We start from the raw sequence: 16,093 nt of genomic DNA, 5'->3' as shown, positions 1-16,093 counted from the left end.
AGCAGAAAGGGGGATGTTAAAAGCAGAGTAATATGTATTTCCATTGTCTGTTGATGGACCTGTCAAACTCTCTTATTATCAAACCAGCTATCAAATTTAGTGTTAGATCCTAGTGCCATTAGCAGAATCCTTCATGAAATATCAAATGTTAGCTGTACATTCTCAAGCTTTACAGTCTATAGCTTTATCCTACATTTAAGAGAGAAAGAAGTATTACCATCTTTCTTTATGACTGGAAATAAACCACACTGAACACTTTTGATGTATCAAGATATCATGAAAGGAGAATTTCATGTTTGGAAAATACAAATATTAAAAAAACAGCACAGATCCTGACAACTGGGAGAGGTACATGGAATAAAAAAAATGACAGAGCAAAATTTTTTTAAAAAGGAGTTTGAAATGAAACTTTTGAGGGATAACAAAATCAACAAAAAATATTTACAATTTACTCAGCAAACATGGCAAAAAACGGAGTGGCTCTTAGAAATCAAAATGGTGATATAATAGAGGGAAATAAAGAATTGATGCATACATTATACAATTACTTTGTATTAATATTTAGCATAAAGAAAAGGATAACATGACAGATATCCAAAGAATACTAATATTGCATCACAGAATGCCAGAGACAATCCAAGAACATAATGGGCTGAATTGAGTTGGAATGAATTTACCGCTCACAGTCCCTGCCCGTCCACGGTTACCTGAGTTGGATGTGGAGAGTCAAACAAGCTGACCCCACCCCTGCACCAGAAGGAATTTAATGAGCTGAATCAAGGCCTCGGCAGTGAGTGGGTGTCAGGGAGTATCACAGTGACCCCCTGTCCCCAGGATGTCCTGACAGGAAGCAAGTCTGGGGCAGAGCCTTACTTAGAGTCATAGAACAATACAGCACAGATACGGGCCCTTCAGCCCAACGAGTCCATGCTAACCATAGTCCTCACCCAGCTAGTCCCAATTTTCTGCATTTGACCCATATCCCTCCAAGCCTTGCCTCTCCATGTACCTATCCAGGTGCTTCTTAAATGATACTAATGTACCTGCCTCAACCACTTCCTCTGGCAGCTCATTTCCATATACTCACCTCCCTCTGCGTTGTAGCCTGTCAAGGTTTGGTAATGTTATTTAGATATTCCTGATATTCCTAGATATGTAAAGGTTATCAAAATTGCTTGGATTAGTATAAAATAATCTTTTTAAAAATAATAAAATTAAACACATTGAAATACATTAAAATGAATTAAAAAGTAATTGAAATTACCTTGCTATTTCATATAGATGTATAAATTAGGAATAGGAGTAGTCTAGTTAGTCTGTCAACTCCGCTCTGTCATCCAACAAAATCATGGTTGATTTGCTTGTATTCTCGATTTTGCATGTTCTGCAGGAACCTTTCGATTACTTGCTTATCAAGAATCTATCTACTTCTGCCTAATAGTTATTCAAAGACACTTTTCCACCACCCTTTGGTTTCCAAAAATTCATAACTCTGAAAGAAAAAACTTTGTCTCATCTCTACTTCCAATAGGTGACTATTCATGTTTAAACAGTGACCATGTGATCTACAGGGCTGGAGGTCCCTATTCAAATGAATGGGGTCACTGCTGCTACATAGCCATGTCTGGCATAGTATCAGGGAATTCCACTGTGTTCTCACTCCAGTGCTGGACTCCATGCGGAGCTAGTTTCCAACCCAGATGATGACATTGTAGGTATCCCAACAAAATCTTTCAGGAAATTTTCTTTCAGATTGGAAAATTCAGCATGTCATATCATTAACTAAAAAAGACAAATGGAAACCAAGTAATTATAGACCAGTTAGCTTTATATCTGATGTTGGGAAATTGCCTGAATATAATTGAGAATAAACTTGCAGAAGACTTGAAAGATTTTTAGCAGGCCAGAGAAATTTACTTCATAAATCTACACTGAATCTGTTTGGAAAATCTGACTGCACTGAAGTTTTCAGAATGTGTGGTTAAAGTATTGGACAAAAGATTGTCTGGGGATATTATTTATATGTACTTCCAGAAGGCATTTGATGTAGTTCCTTATTAAGAGTCTATTAGCTATCATTAAAGCTCATGGGACTGAAGGCAAATTATTGACCTCATTAGAAAATCAACTGAATGGCAGGAGGCAGGGAACTGAGGTAAAGGGCAAATATTCAAATTGGCAGGATGTGACCAGCAGCATCCCATAGGAATCTAATTAGACCGCAACAATTTATGTTTACAGATGACTTGGATAACAGAATTGAAAGCCATGTAATCCAGTATACTAATGACACAAAGATGGGCAGCAGTGTAAGCAGTACAGATACAGACATTAACTATGAAGAAAGATATTGTTCGATGAAGTGAATGGCCAAAACAGTGGCAAATAGATTTCTTCTAATGTTTTAAATAATTGTTAATGACCACTAGTCGGTTGTGTTTGTTTTAACAACATGATTATACACATGATTAAAACAATCAGAATTTTCTATAACTGAGGATAAGTCGATGGGATATTCTCTTTAAGAGCAGATGACCCCTTAGGTGTTTTCATGCTCGTATGTCAATTCTAAAATGCCAAGCATTTAGATGAATCAGGGTGACTTAGATGAAATTTTCAGTGGTTTTCTACTTGTAAATTTCAGGTTTTGAAAGGTGGAAAGTTATACCCCTGGCAAATAATTAATTAATATAGAAATAGTCTGTGTCATTTCCAGCAGGTTGGAAGGTTAATTGGGCACTGTAAATTTCCCCTAGTTTATAGATAAGTGGGAGAGAATCTGGGAGGAGTAATGGGGAGAATAAAATGGGATTCATGTAAGACTAGTATAAGCAGGTGCTTGGCACAGACCAGGTGGGCAGAAGAGCGAGTTCCCATGCTGTATGATGGAAGAGCGAGTTCCCATGCTGTATGGCTCCATGGCAGGTACTCCTTTTCTATCCCTGATGCCTAAGGGAATTGAGGGAGTTGAGAGGTACGGGGATAAGGTGAAAAAGTGGAAGTGAGGAAGGTGGTCACTCGTATTCTTGCTGAATGATGGAAAAGTCTTGTTAGGTCTTGTGGCTTTGTATTTTTTACGTTCTTATATTTTAAGCAATATATGGAACCTTATTTAGACATCACATCAGAATATAACAGATAATTGTAGAATTGATTTGTCTGAAAGGTTCTGGTTAACAGTGCTGTATTTGATGTAAACACAAATGTAATTGGTGCAGGAGCTGATATCTGTCTGTCCCACAGGTCAGATTATGATGACTGGAGACCTGCACTCGCCAGCTTGCTTCAGCCCATTCCCTTTCCCAAAGAGTAAGTATAATCGACAGAAAACAAATCTCTTCTCTGTATAATATATTATATTCTACATGAAAATTACAGTTTGAACTATGTGATGAGTTGACTGTCAATTGCTAGATTATTACTGTGGGGAGTAAAAAATTGAATAGGTTCAAGGCCACACAGAAATTATAGTTCGTGCCTAGGGTTTAAATTATTCATTTTAGATTTAGTTCTGGTTATAATTGTTTAACAAAATCAGATTTTTTTGGTTATTAAAAAGAATTCAAACATATGCATCAGTTTCTATAATAAGCAGCAACTAAATTGTTGGTGACCTGCACATTCAGTGGTGTATCATTGCTGCCCATGTTTTCACTATTCTGTTGAGTTACCCCAATCACATCACAAATCAATCACTTGGTTGTCCATGCATGATTTCTGCATTTTGAATTCTGCATTTTTAAAGTGACATGCATGGTTGACATTGTAAAATATATATTTCCAACAGAGTGTTACTGGCATGTAAAAAAAGCATTTATTAAGTAGGTCTTTGGCAGGTGTCTTTTTTGGTTATTATTAGTTAAAACAGAAAAATCCAAGTCCTGTTCATATATAATTCAATGGCTTCGGAAGGAGTTGGATTGATATGACTTGGGCAAAGTTTGAGTTACAGCTTGTGCAGGTTCCCAAAGGTTGAATAGAAAGGTAGAGCCACCCAAGAAAGTAGTGACAAAATAATTAAACTTCAGTTTGGAGACTGAAGGAAATGGATGCTTCAAAACTCCCATATATGAGGGTTAGGACTCTAAGGATTACAGTAATAAACTTTGCTGGAGAGCAAAGCTGCAATAAAACAAACATTACTGAATCCTACTTTAATGATGACCCAGGTGAGCAAACATACAAGACCAAAAAGGAATAGATTGTTTTGTGTGGGAAAACATTAGATAAAATTCAGTTGCTAGTTTATGATTCTTTTGAGGAGGTAACCAGGTGTTGGGCGGAGAGGGTCAGTGAGGGCAGTACATTGATGTAGACAATAAGGATATTACCAAAGCTTTTGGGCAGGAAAGTGGCAAATGGAATTTAATCCAGGAGGGATGAGGTAGGTATTTGGAGAAGTGCAACTAGGCAAGGAAATATACAATAAATGGAAGGTAACTGAGTGAAGGATTAAAGGGATCTTAGAGTGTACATCACAGATTCTTGAGATAGCAGGATAGGTCAAAAAGGCATGTAGGATGCATTTTAATTTTTAGAAAATCTTAGTTCCTGAAAAACTTAGTTAAAGCAAGTCACTTATAAGAGCAGGGAAGTTATGTTGGAACTGTCTACGACACTAGTTAGATCACAGCTTGAGCACTGCGAACCATTCTCGTCATAATGTTTCAAGAAAGATGTACTTGAACTCGAGAGGGTACAGAAAAGATATACAAAGATGTTGCAGTGAATGGAAAGTTATAGCTGCAAGGAAAGATTGGATAAGCCATGGTTATTTTCTTTGAAACAGAGGAAGCTGAAGGGTGTATAAAATTATGAGGGCCCTAGATACGGGAAGGACCTGTTTTCCTTAGCAGAGCATTCAATAACCAGGAGCCACAGCTTTAAAGTAATTGGTAGAAGGGTTAGAGGGGAGACAAGGACATTTTTTGTCAGGTAGAGGATGGTAAGTAACTGGAATTCACTACTTGAAGGAGTAGTAAAGGCAGAAACCCTCATCACATTTAAACTGTACAACGTGTACTTGAAAAGCCATGAACTGCAGGGAGATGGACCAATTGCTGGAAGATGGGATTGTTCCTGGTTGATTCTTTTTAAACTGGCCTCCTTCCATGTTGTAAATCTCCATGATTCTATAAGAAGGTTGGCTGAAACAGTAAGGTGTGAGTGCACTTGGTAAATAGATGAGTTTGGTTACCTGGAATGGATTAAAAATTGAGATAAGAGTGAGGACATGTTCAAAGGCACAATGCTAGGTTATCAACTGGAACAACTAGGCAGGAAACCTACTTGAGGAGTGAAGTTATTGGACCTGATAATTACCTACTCCAAGATAGTTTTGAAAGGTGAATTCCACTGGATGCCTGTGAAATATTCCTCAATCCTCAGCCTAGGAAAATGGAACAAGGGAAGGTTGAAATCCTAGCCCACCAGAACTCACTCCCGATAAAACATGGCCATCAGTGTGGACCTGCACACTGGACTACAGTGTACGTCTTTTTATGACATGCTTTGCTGTATTTCCATTGACCTACATGACCCTCTTCCTATATGGGGAGATTCTCACTGCTGAGAGCAGGCTGTTGACCAGGCCAATAATTTCCTAAATATCACTACATTTTCTGGGAAAATGTGAATAATTATACTTGGTGAAAAACTGCTAATTTTCCATTATTTATATGGAGTCCATTGAGTAGAATCCACTTAGTGACCCTTGCTGGCCTCCAAAATGCATCTTCCCACTTCTTGCAAGTTAAGCAGTCAAAGCCAGCAAGGTTGATAGCTGAAATGCTCCATAAAATGCAGAGGTAAAGTATCCGTTAAGTTCAAATTAAATTGTCACCTACCAACTGGAAAATGCTGTTTGGCCATAATTAAGTATGATTGGGTGCATCTTTCTATCATGTGTTTCATTGCAAGCACTTTTTGGCTGTTTTTATTGTTGAATTTTGCAGTCCTCTCCTGAATAAAAATTAGACATAGGATTTGATTGAATTACTGTAATATATAAAAGCAGTCAATATTCCAAAATTAAATGATGTTGACATACAAATGAACATACGAAGTACAATGGGTCGTACTCGACCCATTGAACCTACTCTTCCATTTCAATAGGATCATGCCTAATCTATTTGTAAACTCATCTCTGTATTCACACTTCAACCCAGGTAACCTTTAACCCCACCCCCCACCCCCCAGTTTATTTAAGCATCTATCCATTTCTAGTCCACAGAGCTTTGGGGAAGAGAGTTCCAAGGACCCTTAGAGAAAAAACTGAGCATTCTTCTTGTTAAATGGAAAAATCTCTGCAGTTTTCATATAATGTATTCAATTACTTGCAGTTCACAAGCAGTCAGTGTTATGTTTCTTCATAAGCCTGCATAGTTTAGTTTGAGGATCAATTTGAAAAGTAACCCCTGCTATAGAGTGCAATAACTTTGGATTCAGAATTGTGGGAGTGGCAGTTTGGAAAGTATAACCCTAGGGGTGAAAATAAGCAGCTTTAATTATGCTAACTTCTGACTCCAGCACCCTGGCTTATAAAGTGTTTTATTCAGTTAACATCGCTAGTTTTAATGGAAACTGTCAAACAAAGTAAGGAACAATGGATGACATATTGTTATTTAATTTTGTTGTTTTAGTAGCAAGCTACAAATCAGGTTCCAGAATTCACTAAGATATTTGCTGAATCAAACATGGTGCAGTGAATGACATGCAATAGTTTCACAAATGTTTTCCCATGACTTACTTAAAAACCTGGAATTGTTAACCACTGATAACTGGGGATAAAAATGTACATTGGTAACAAGTCCTTATTATTTTTGGTTTCAATATATCTACCACGTCATGATTAAATTTATGAATTGTTTGTGGAAATGCAGTAATCCCAAATAGAATTAACCAATAAATTTCCTACCATTGTACTAAGGATGGATGTATAATGGACTCTATGCATTTTGTCAACAGGGCACTCGCACATGTTAAGTTCACAAAGTAAGTAATGTAATTTATATCTGTTACCTTATTCATATTGAAATTATTTTGGAGGATTTATGGTTCAATTTAATTTCTCCCTTGATACCCTGTGTTCACAACACTAAATCCAGTGAGTGCAAAGTATATTGGACTCTGATACATTTTTTTTACAATATGTTCCTTATAATGCAGCCTAAAACAAAATTTATTGAAACTTCTTACACTTGTTTCAATGTTCATATGAGAGTTTTTTTTTGTAATTTTCTAAAAATTTTTGGAAGTGTGATTTTCTTAGGCTAGGTTATTCAACATAGAATGTACAGCCAAATCCAGCCCAACTGACATTTGAAACTAACCATTGTGAACCTCCTTATTCCCAAAGTCACTGACTTATTAAATAACAAAATATAGATTAGTTTCATTCTTGTTCAGTTTTTTAAAGATCAATTTCCACAATCAAAATACCTTAACGTTAAGTTGGTCCCTTACTTAGATGATATGAAGTGATTTTTTACACAAAACTATATGCATATTGTTTGTTTAAATGGGATGGAATTCTCTCAGAATACTTAAGACGTTTGATTATTGATGTATTGAAAAGGATATGTTCCAGCTTCTGACGTTGTGCTTTAATTTTTAAAAAATCACAACTCCTCCATTGGCAGAGCTTCTATGTGGTACAAGTGCATTGTACTGCAGTAGTTTGTACAATATTTGCAATTCAGACCATCATTTAATGCCCGGTTATTAGTATTAGGTTGTTTCTATAAAATTGTGTGATAACTTCAACCCTATTGGTTTTGTGGATTAATATAGCCTTTTATAACTTATAACAATTCCAAACAGCTTCTGAGAATCTTTAGTATTTTTTTCAGTTACTATGTCAGTGAATGTATATTTAAATATTTTTACTCAGAATGTTCAAAGGAAATTTTACATATAAGCTCTACCTAAATAGATATACAGTAATTAACTCTGGTTGTATTTTATGATCCATTATTCAAAAACATACAAAGGGCTGTTTTGAAACAGTAAAATAATGTAATTTGAGATGAAATATGCCACCCTGTCCTTTTAATGCTATGGCCCTCCACATTAGCTAAAAACGGTTCGATGAAAACTTTTCATGTGTAATGTGTGACTGATGTTATTTGAGTTCTGTTTAGTACCTGCTGAGTGCTTACCTGAGTAGATAAGTTACAACTGCCATGGGTAGTTTATGTTAACCAAGAAGAAAGCACAATGGCAATCAAAGAATACCCAGGAAATCTTTCTAATAGATATATTACTCCTTGAAATGGTTTGAGTCGTCTTCATTTGGGCAGGATGCCAGTCATGTAAACTTACAACAACTGGTGTCTTTTACTTGAAAATATTTAATCTCGCCCTGACCCATGTTCTTGGTTGAGTGTCTCACAAACTAGTTGGCTTCAATTCCTCATTCACTTATTATAAGCAGGGGAAGCATAGTTGTGGACAAGAATGTTCCTTTTTAAGGCATGATATCCTCTTTCATATTTATATTTTACCTATTGCTTATGAAAACTATTCCTATTATTTCATAATCATCTTTGTATTTTTTTCTCAGAGAATTAAAGTATGTCATTCAAAGATTCGCAGAAGACCCCAGACAGGAGGTGAGTAAGATCTGCAAAGTGGCTTATCAGATACTCTATGGCTTTGGAGGTACACATAGCAATATTAGCAAATTTATTGTCATCTGTAATGGTAAAAGGCCTGAAAGTGTAAACCCATTGGTAATCTATGGCATGAGTAAGGGATAAGAATGATTAGTTCCATCTTTGAAGATGTGAGGCATTTGTCTGTTTATATCATGAATACTGATCTCAATACATGTTTACTAATTACACTTAATGATACTTTGTTTTGAATAGATATCCTGCTTGCAATGGACCAGAATATACTGTAGCCATTGTTGACCCTTTTCACTAGAAACCACGCATTAGTCAGGCAGGGTGATGAAGGCAGAAGTAGAACATAGAACAATTACAGCACAATTCAGGCCCTTCGGCCCACAAAGCTGTGCCAAACATGTCCCTACCCTAGAAATTACTAGGCTTACCCATAGCCCTCTATTTCACTCAGCTCCATGTACCTATCTAACAGTATCATGAAAGACCCTATCGTATCAGCCTCCACCACCGTTTCCGGCAGCCCATTCCACGCACTCACCACTCTTGAGTAAAAAACTTACCCCTGACATCTCCTCTATATCTACTCCCCAGCACCTTAATCCTATGTCCTCTTGTGGCCACCAATTCAGCCCTGGGGAAAAGCCTCTGACTATCTACCCTATCAATACCTCTTATCATCTTATACATCTCAATCAGGTCCCCCCTCATCCTCCGTCTCTCCAAGGAGAAAAGGCCAAGTTCCCTCAACCTGCTTTCATAAGGCATGCTCTGCATTCCAGGCAGCGTCCTTGTAAATCTCCTCCGCACCCTCCCTATGGCTTTCACATCTTTCCTGTAGTGAGGTGACCAGAACTGAGCACAATACTCCAAGTGGAGTCTGACCAGGGACCTATATAGCTGCAACAATACCTCACAGCTCCTAAATTCAATTCCCCGATTGATGAAGGACAATACACCATATGCCTTCTTAACCACAGAGTCAACCTGCGCAGCCGCTTTGAGCGCCCTATGGACTCAGACCCCAAGATCCCTCTGATCCTCCACACTGCCAAGAGTCCTACCATTATTACTATATTCCGCCAACATATTTGACCTACCAAAATGAACCACTTCACACTTATCTAGGTTGAACTGCATCTGCCACTTCTCAGCCCAGCTCTGCATCCTATCTATGTCCCTCTGTAACCTCTGACAGCCCTCCAAACTATCCACAACACCCCCAACCTTCATGTCATCCGCAAACTTACTAACCCACCCCTCCACTTCCTCATCCAGGTCGTTTATAAAAATCACAAATAGTAAGGGTCCCAGTACAGATCCCTGTGGTACACCACTGGTCACAGACCTCCATTCAGAATACGACCCTTCAACAACCACTTTTTGCCTTCTGTGGGCCAGCCAGTTCTGGATCCACACTGCAATGTCCCCTTGGATCCCATGTCTCCTCACCTTCTCCGTAAGCCTCGCATAGGGTACCTTATCAAATGCCTAATAGTACTCTATTGAACAAGGTGGATATTTTTATTATGTTAGCTTAGCAGATGCATTACTATTCTTAGATGTTCATTCCAGATTTACTCAATTACTTAAATTTAAATTCCCCAAAAGGCATATAGAAATATGAAATGTGTCTGAGTAGGGCAGGTAATTGTTTACCTTCTTAACCAGTTAAGTGTAAGTATTTGTTATTGAACAGTGCAGAATCTGAGCCAATAAGTATATGTTAGAACAGTGAATTCAATGCTGAATGGAGTACAACTAGAGCAATAAGCAGAAGCAAGGATGAAGTGATTAAGAGAGTAAAAGAGGCAAAGAAAAACTAAAAAAATGTTTTATTCATTTGTGAGGTGTGAACGCTACCTGCAAGGCCAACATTTATCGCCTCTTTTGAACTACACTCGGCAAGGTATTGCTGAGCTTTATTCCTTGAACTGCTACAGTTCTTATGGTGAAGTGTTCTTAAACTGGGAGTTTGAGAATTTTGACATAGGGAAGAAGGCAGAAGCGTTATTTGCAAGTCAGAATGGTGTATAAATCTGCAACAATTCAAAAGTGGGGGAATTTACATTCAAGTAATTAAGTACACCTAGAATAAGCAGTTGCCATCAGTAATGAAAAGGCCAGTCTGATTCACTTATGCTTAAGCCAATCTCACCTGTCTGATATATAGGTGTCTCCAGCCCTACCAAAGTGGTTGACTGCCCACAGAAATGGGTAGCAAGGACTCGGTTCAATTGAGAATTAGGGGTGCACAATAAATTCTGGCCTTGCCAACAATATCCACATACTATAAACAAACTTTAAAAACATCTCTACTCCTGGAGTGAGAGCCAGATAAGAGGATAGGGCTTTGTGCAAGATATGGAGGAAAGACCCAGCTGGAGGAGTATCAGAGTTGGTCTGCACTGCATGGAATGTGTCTGATTTATGCTTAAATACAGATCCTAGCCATTAGTCTCATTATTATTAATAACAAATTTGAGACATATATAATCTTTGAGGCTCCAAAACCAGTGGTCCACCTCAATTTAGCTGAATGCAGCTGGAATGGCATCTGATATGTACTATTGCTGGTCTAAGGATGAACATGCAACATAGAACAGTACAGCACAGGAACAGGCCCTCTGACCCACAAGATCTGTGTTGAACAGATGCCAATTTACACTGCACATCTCCCTACACGTCGCCTATATCCCTCAATTCCCTGCTTGTTCATGTGTTTGTTTAAATTCCTCTTAAATGTTACCATTGTATCAGCTTCCGCCACCACCCCTGGCAGTGCATTCCAGGCAGCTACCACTCTTTGTGCAGAAAAAGCTTGCCACATAAATTTCCTTTAACCCTTTGCCCTCTCACCTTAAAGCAATGCTCTCTAGTATTTGACATTTCTATCCTGGGAAAAAGACTCTGACAATCTACCCTGTCAATGCCTCTCATAATTTTATATACTTTTATCAGGTTACCCGTCAGGCTGCTACACTCCAGAGAAAACAGTCCAAGTTTATTCAACTTCTCTTTATAGCTAGAAGAGGTTGGACAGCCAGCAAGATTTTCCATTCATTATTCATTCAAGCTTGGATGGAATCATGCTGAAAGCCATCTCTTCAGTTATGAAACAACTCACAATCCTGGTTTGTACATGGCTGAGTTTTTTGAGGCTGATCCTAAAGGCATGTCTTTGATAGAATTATCGACAACTTGCCTTGGGGTCGGCTTCAACACAAGGATTGCAGTTATCCAATTGTGAATCACAATAAAAACATAAAACAAAAACAAAACAACATATCAAACATGGCCATTGTGTTCGGTCTTGTGATGTGAGCCATTCTGCAATATTTGACCTTTTAAGGTCACTACTGTTTTCAGTTATTTCAGACTGTGCAGATTTATATCTGGTTTCATAATGCTTAATTTGTGCTTTTCCATACATAACATTGGCACATTAATCCCAAAGTAAACTACTTCCCCCATTCCTGTAAAAGTTCTTGCCAAGTTTCTGCCAGAGCGGAATAACAATCAGTATCTGTGCCTGCTCCAACTCACTTCTTCTCCCACCATGCTTTCATGTTGCCTGTTTACTGGCTGCATTTCTAAGTGAGGGAAGACCACGTTATGCATAGATTAGTGAAGAGAATAATAATTGCAGCCAAGTGATGATACCAATTCGGATAAATGCCATCAGAAATATGTAAAAATAAAAATAGATTATGAGACCGGAATAGGAGCCAATACATAAACTATACATTGGGGTTAAGACATTTCATTTGTTGAATCTGGCAATGATTGTTAATTTATGTATATATGAAACATTTAAGTATATAAAATAAAGTGTATCATTTGCTCTTTGACCTAATGCAATTATTTCATCTTATTCTTCATTTAAAGTAATTTGCATTTAACAAAAGTCATTCATTTACTGTCAAGTCCCATTTGAAGTCACACTCTATGCACACAAATGACAGGATTCTGATTGTGAAAGCTCTAAATTAACCTGATATTGAAAAGTAAATCAATGGATAAGTAAAAGTCACTCTGTGCCAGGTTAATGTGGATCACTGGTGCACCAGAAACTCAAGAAGATTAATTGTATTGTGGCAGGTCCATTCCTGTTTGCTGAGTGTTCGGGCTGGCAAGGATGGATGGTTCCAGCTCTACAGTCCAGGAGGTGTAGCTTGTGATGACGATGGGGAACTTTTTGCCAGTATGGTACGTGTTTGCAATAATGTGAGTTAACACCTTCTGCTTATGCTACAAACAACAATCAGATAGCTGTTTATTGTTAAAATTGCACTTATTTACATGCTATTATATGCAGCCAAGTAACTCAAATGCAGATGCATTGTTTTAGCTTTTACAATTAAGGGAGAAAAATCATTTTTGCACAATCCTTTTGCTTTTAATAATCCTATTCTAAGTAAATCTGTTTTATCCTCAGACATGTGATGCCAGCTCATAGACTAGTAAAACTATCCTTTATTCACTTCAGTTAGAAGTAGGGCCTTCTCTAAACTGCTTGTTTGCAAATTAGGCTTATATCCTTTATTATCAAGACGCTGAAAAACCTATGCCAGTTAAGTTAAATGCAAAATACATGCTTGGGAATCTGTTAGAGCTGCATTCAATCCCTGACCACTGCACTTGCTTTGAAGAACAGGAATGAAAGTATTGATTTTCTCTGCAATTTATATATTAAACACAGGGAGTTCAGGGATCAATTCACCAGATAATGCCACCGAAAGCTTTGGTGAATTTTGACTGTGTGGAGCAGCTAACTTGCAAAGGCTCTGTTGATTCAGAATCTAACAACGCTGAAGGAGGCCATTTGGCCCATCATGCCTGTGACAGTGCTTGAAAGAGTTGTCTGATCAGTCATTTTCACCACGGCTCTATTGCCTCTTACCTCCCAAGTGAAGTTTGACTGGATTCACATTAGGGATTAACTGAAGTTTGAAAAGCTGCACTTTTGAGCATTCATTGGAGATTTTATTTATTTGGAAGGGATGGTCTAGGCTATTACCTTTCCCCTTAGAGTTGCTTGCCTACTCCAGGCCAGTACTGTAGCTTGTCAAAGGTCAAATGGGTTAGAGGGCATGGTTAGTATGGAGGAGGACTAACTGGTGAGACAGAAATCTTTTTAAAGAGGTCTGCAGGTCAATCTGCTCCTCCTGGCCCCAACAAAGTAAGTAATAGATTTTCATAGAGTCATAGAGAAAAACACTATCGAGACAGGTCCTTCAGCCTATCATGTCTGTGCCAACAATCAGCCATCCATTCATGCTAATCCTACATTTTGTTATTCTCGTCACATTCCCATTAACTCCCCCCAGATTCTACCACTCACCGTCACACTAGGGGCAATTTACAGTGGCCAATTAACCCGCTAACCCACATGTCTTTGGGATATGGGAGGAAGCTCACAAGATCACAGAGGAGACATGCAAACTCCGCACTGACAGCACCTGAGGTCGGGATTGAACCTGGGTCTCTGGCATAGTGAAAGCAGCTGCCCTGCACTGTGCCTCTGTGCAATATTGTTCAATACTTTCCTGGATGGCAAACAGGGTCCATGCATGTCATAAACCTAACATGAGACAAATAGGATTGCAAGTGTAATGGGGCAGCAAGCTGTTTGTCAGCATGTTAAGATCCCCTTTACACCATTAAAACCTCATCTTTAAAATGAAGATAATGAAAAAAGGTGGTCTGCATTTATTTTATTATCCTGAGCTCACTGCACACTCCGTTTAGGTAAGAGTTCCAATTAAATCATCAACTCTATACTCAGGATTGTACCTTTACTTTTAGATGACATTAGCCAAAAATTCACAACAAATTCAGATCTGCAACCATTTTATAAACAGGAATTTGAGGGACTGATGGTGGGTGAATAAATAGGGCATTGTGTTAGTTGTAACAGGCAAGATCCAGTTCTCCTTCCACATTAAGTCTTTCACCAGTGAACTTTAGTTGAACCTAATGGAGTTCAGGAACAATCTCTGCCAGAATTAAATGAGCCTGCATGGAATTCACTGCTTGACTTCTAGGAATATTCCTGATATTGGCCAGGTGAAGGAGACAGGGGAGGACACGTTACATTACATGATCTCCTTCCTTTTTAACCTGTGAAACTCGGCATTGTCCTTTATAGCTAAGGACAAGTTATACTGATCTCCTCTCCAGCCAAATTTGTTAATCTGCAGATGGTGACAGAGAAGGTTGTCTATTGTAACTGGATTTATTTATTCAACCAAAACACTAAAATTAAAGTGCATATTTTCAGTAAAGAATTTGCTTCTTTGTTTAGGTTCTGTGATGTCAAGCATCATTTCACAGTCCTTGGGTGGCTGCCATTGCTGGAGTAAATGCCACAATTTAAAGTTCTGCTTTACTCCCCACTTTGTTTTATTTCTCCATCTTCTCTTTGGAGGTGGGGAGAATCTTCCTGTCATTATGTACCTCTTTGCTGGAGCCCTTCTGTGATTAAAAACTTGTTCTAAATGAAGCAACACTTGCAATTCAGCAATCTGCCTGATTGCCACTGTGTCCCGCGAGAATAAGAATGTGTGTACATGTGTGCACACATGCTTAGTACTGTGTGTGTTGTAATGCGCTGCTTGTCTTACAAGTGCAGTGGTATATTGTTTCCTCAGGTACATATTTTAATGGGTTCCTGTTACAAGACAAAGAAGTTCCTGTTATCATTGGCTGAGAACAAACTGGGGCCCTGCATGCTGCTGGCTTTGAGGGGAAATCAAACAATGGTAGAGGTAAGTCCCACACAGCAAGGTGATGTATATAAACTCATGAACAGTATATTCTGCATGCCCCCTAAATGCATCTTGCATTTGTATTTTCCGCAGCTAATTTTGCAATGTCTATGTGCACATTCATATGGCAGCTGGGAAGATGGGTATATCTTTCATCCCCAATTAAAACGTTTGGTATTACACTAAATATAACTTGTTTTGGAAGCCAATCAGGGGTGGTACAGCCACTTACAGGCTGAGCCTATTTCATTTATTTTACTGCTTTAATTTTCCTCAAGATTCTAGTCTTAAGATATATCCATAGATCCATTTGTAACTGGATTTTGGGCCAGAGACATTCTTGAACATTGCAGAAAGAGATGCACTCTACTCTCACCGCTAGGGCCTTCTACTGTTGTGTCAGCTGCTAGAAAGGGGACACTCAGGTCCAGATATACATACCTTGGTGTGAATCTCTGGGTTAAGCTCTTGTGCCTCCTTATGGCAGGGCATGCAAAGTTTTGTTCATGCCTGAATTGCAAGCAAGTTGGATCAAACAGAATCAAAATGTCCAGACAATTCACGATCTGTAATTACTATGATAAATATTCCCCTACCTTACCTATTTTTAGGGAAGTGATAAAGAGACTTGCCATTTTGCATTATTTGTATAAAATATTTGATGTAAAACTTAGTGACCTCAAAAGTGGAACTGCA

General features: G+C 38.3%; 1 protein-coding gene across 2 annotated transcripts in view; it reads left to right on the top strand.

The window, feature by feature from the left end:
• Positions 1-16,093, top strand: part of cmip (c-Maf inducing protein) — a 200,824-nt gene that overhangs the window by 166,339 nt on the left and 18,392 nt on the right. The window contains exons 11-15 of one of the 2 annotated variants that reach the window (XM_052028597.1): positions 3,244-3,309; positions 6,967-6,993; positions 8,564-8,612; positions 12,729-12,854; positions 15,281-15,397. In XM_052028597.1, the coding sequence (XP_051884557.1) occupies positions 3,244-3,309; positions 6,967-6,993; positions 8,564-8,612; positions 12,729-12,854; positions 15,281-15,397 (385 nt within the window). The remainder of the gene's footprint in view (positions 1-3,243; positions 3,310-6,966; positions 6,994-8,563; positions 8,613-12,728; positions 12,855-15,280; positions 15,398-16,093) is intronic. The other variant, XM_052028598.1, reaches the window with a different exon arrangement.

This window comes from Pristis pectinata, chromosome 13 (assembly GCF_009764475.1).
Source record: "Pristis pectinata isolate sPriPec2 chromosome 13, sPriPec2.1.pri, whole genome shotgun sequence".
Classification (NCBI taxonomy): domain Eukaryota; kingdom Metazoa; phylum Chordata; class Chondrichthyes; order Rhinopristiformes; family Pristidae; genus Pristis; species Pristis pectinata.
Note: the sequence above shows the minus strand (reverse complement) of the source record. Positions and strands in the feature narration are given on the sequence as shown.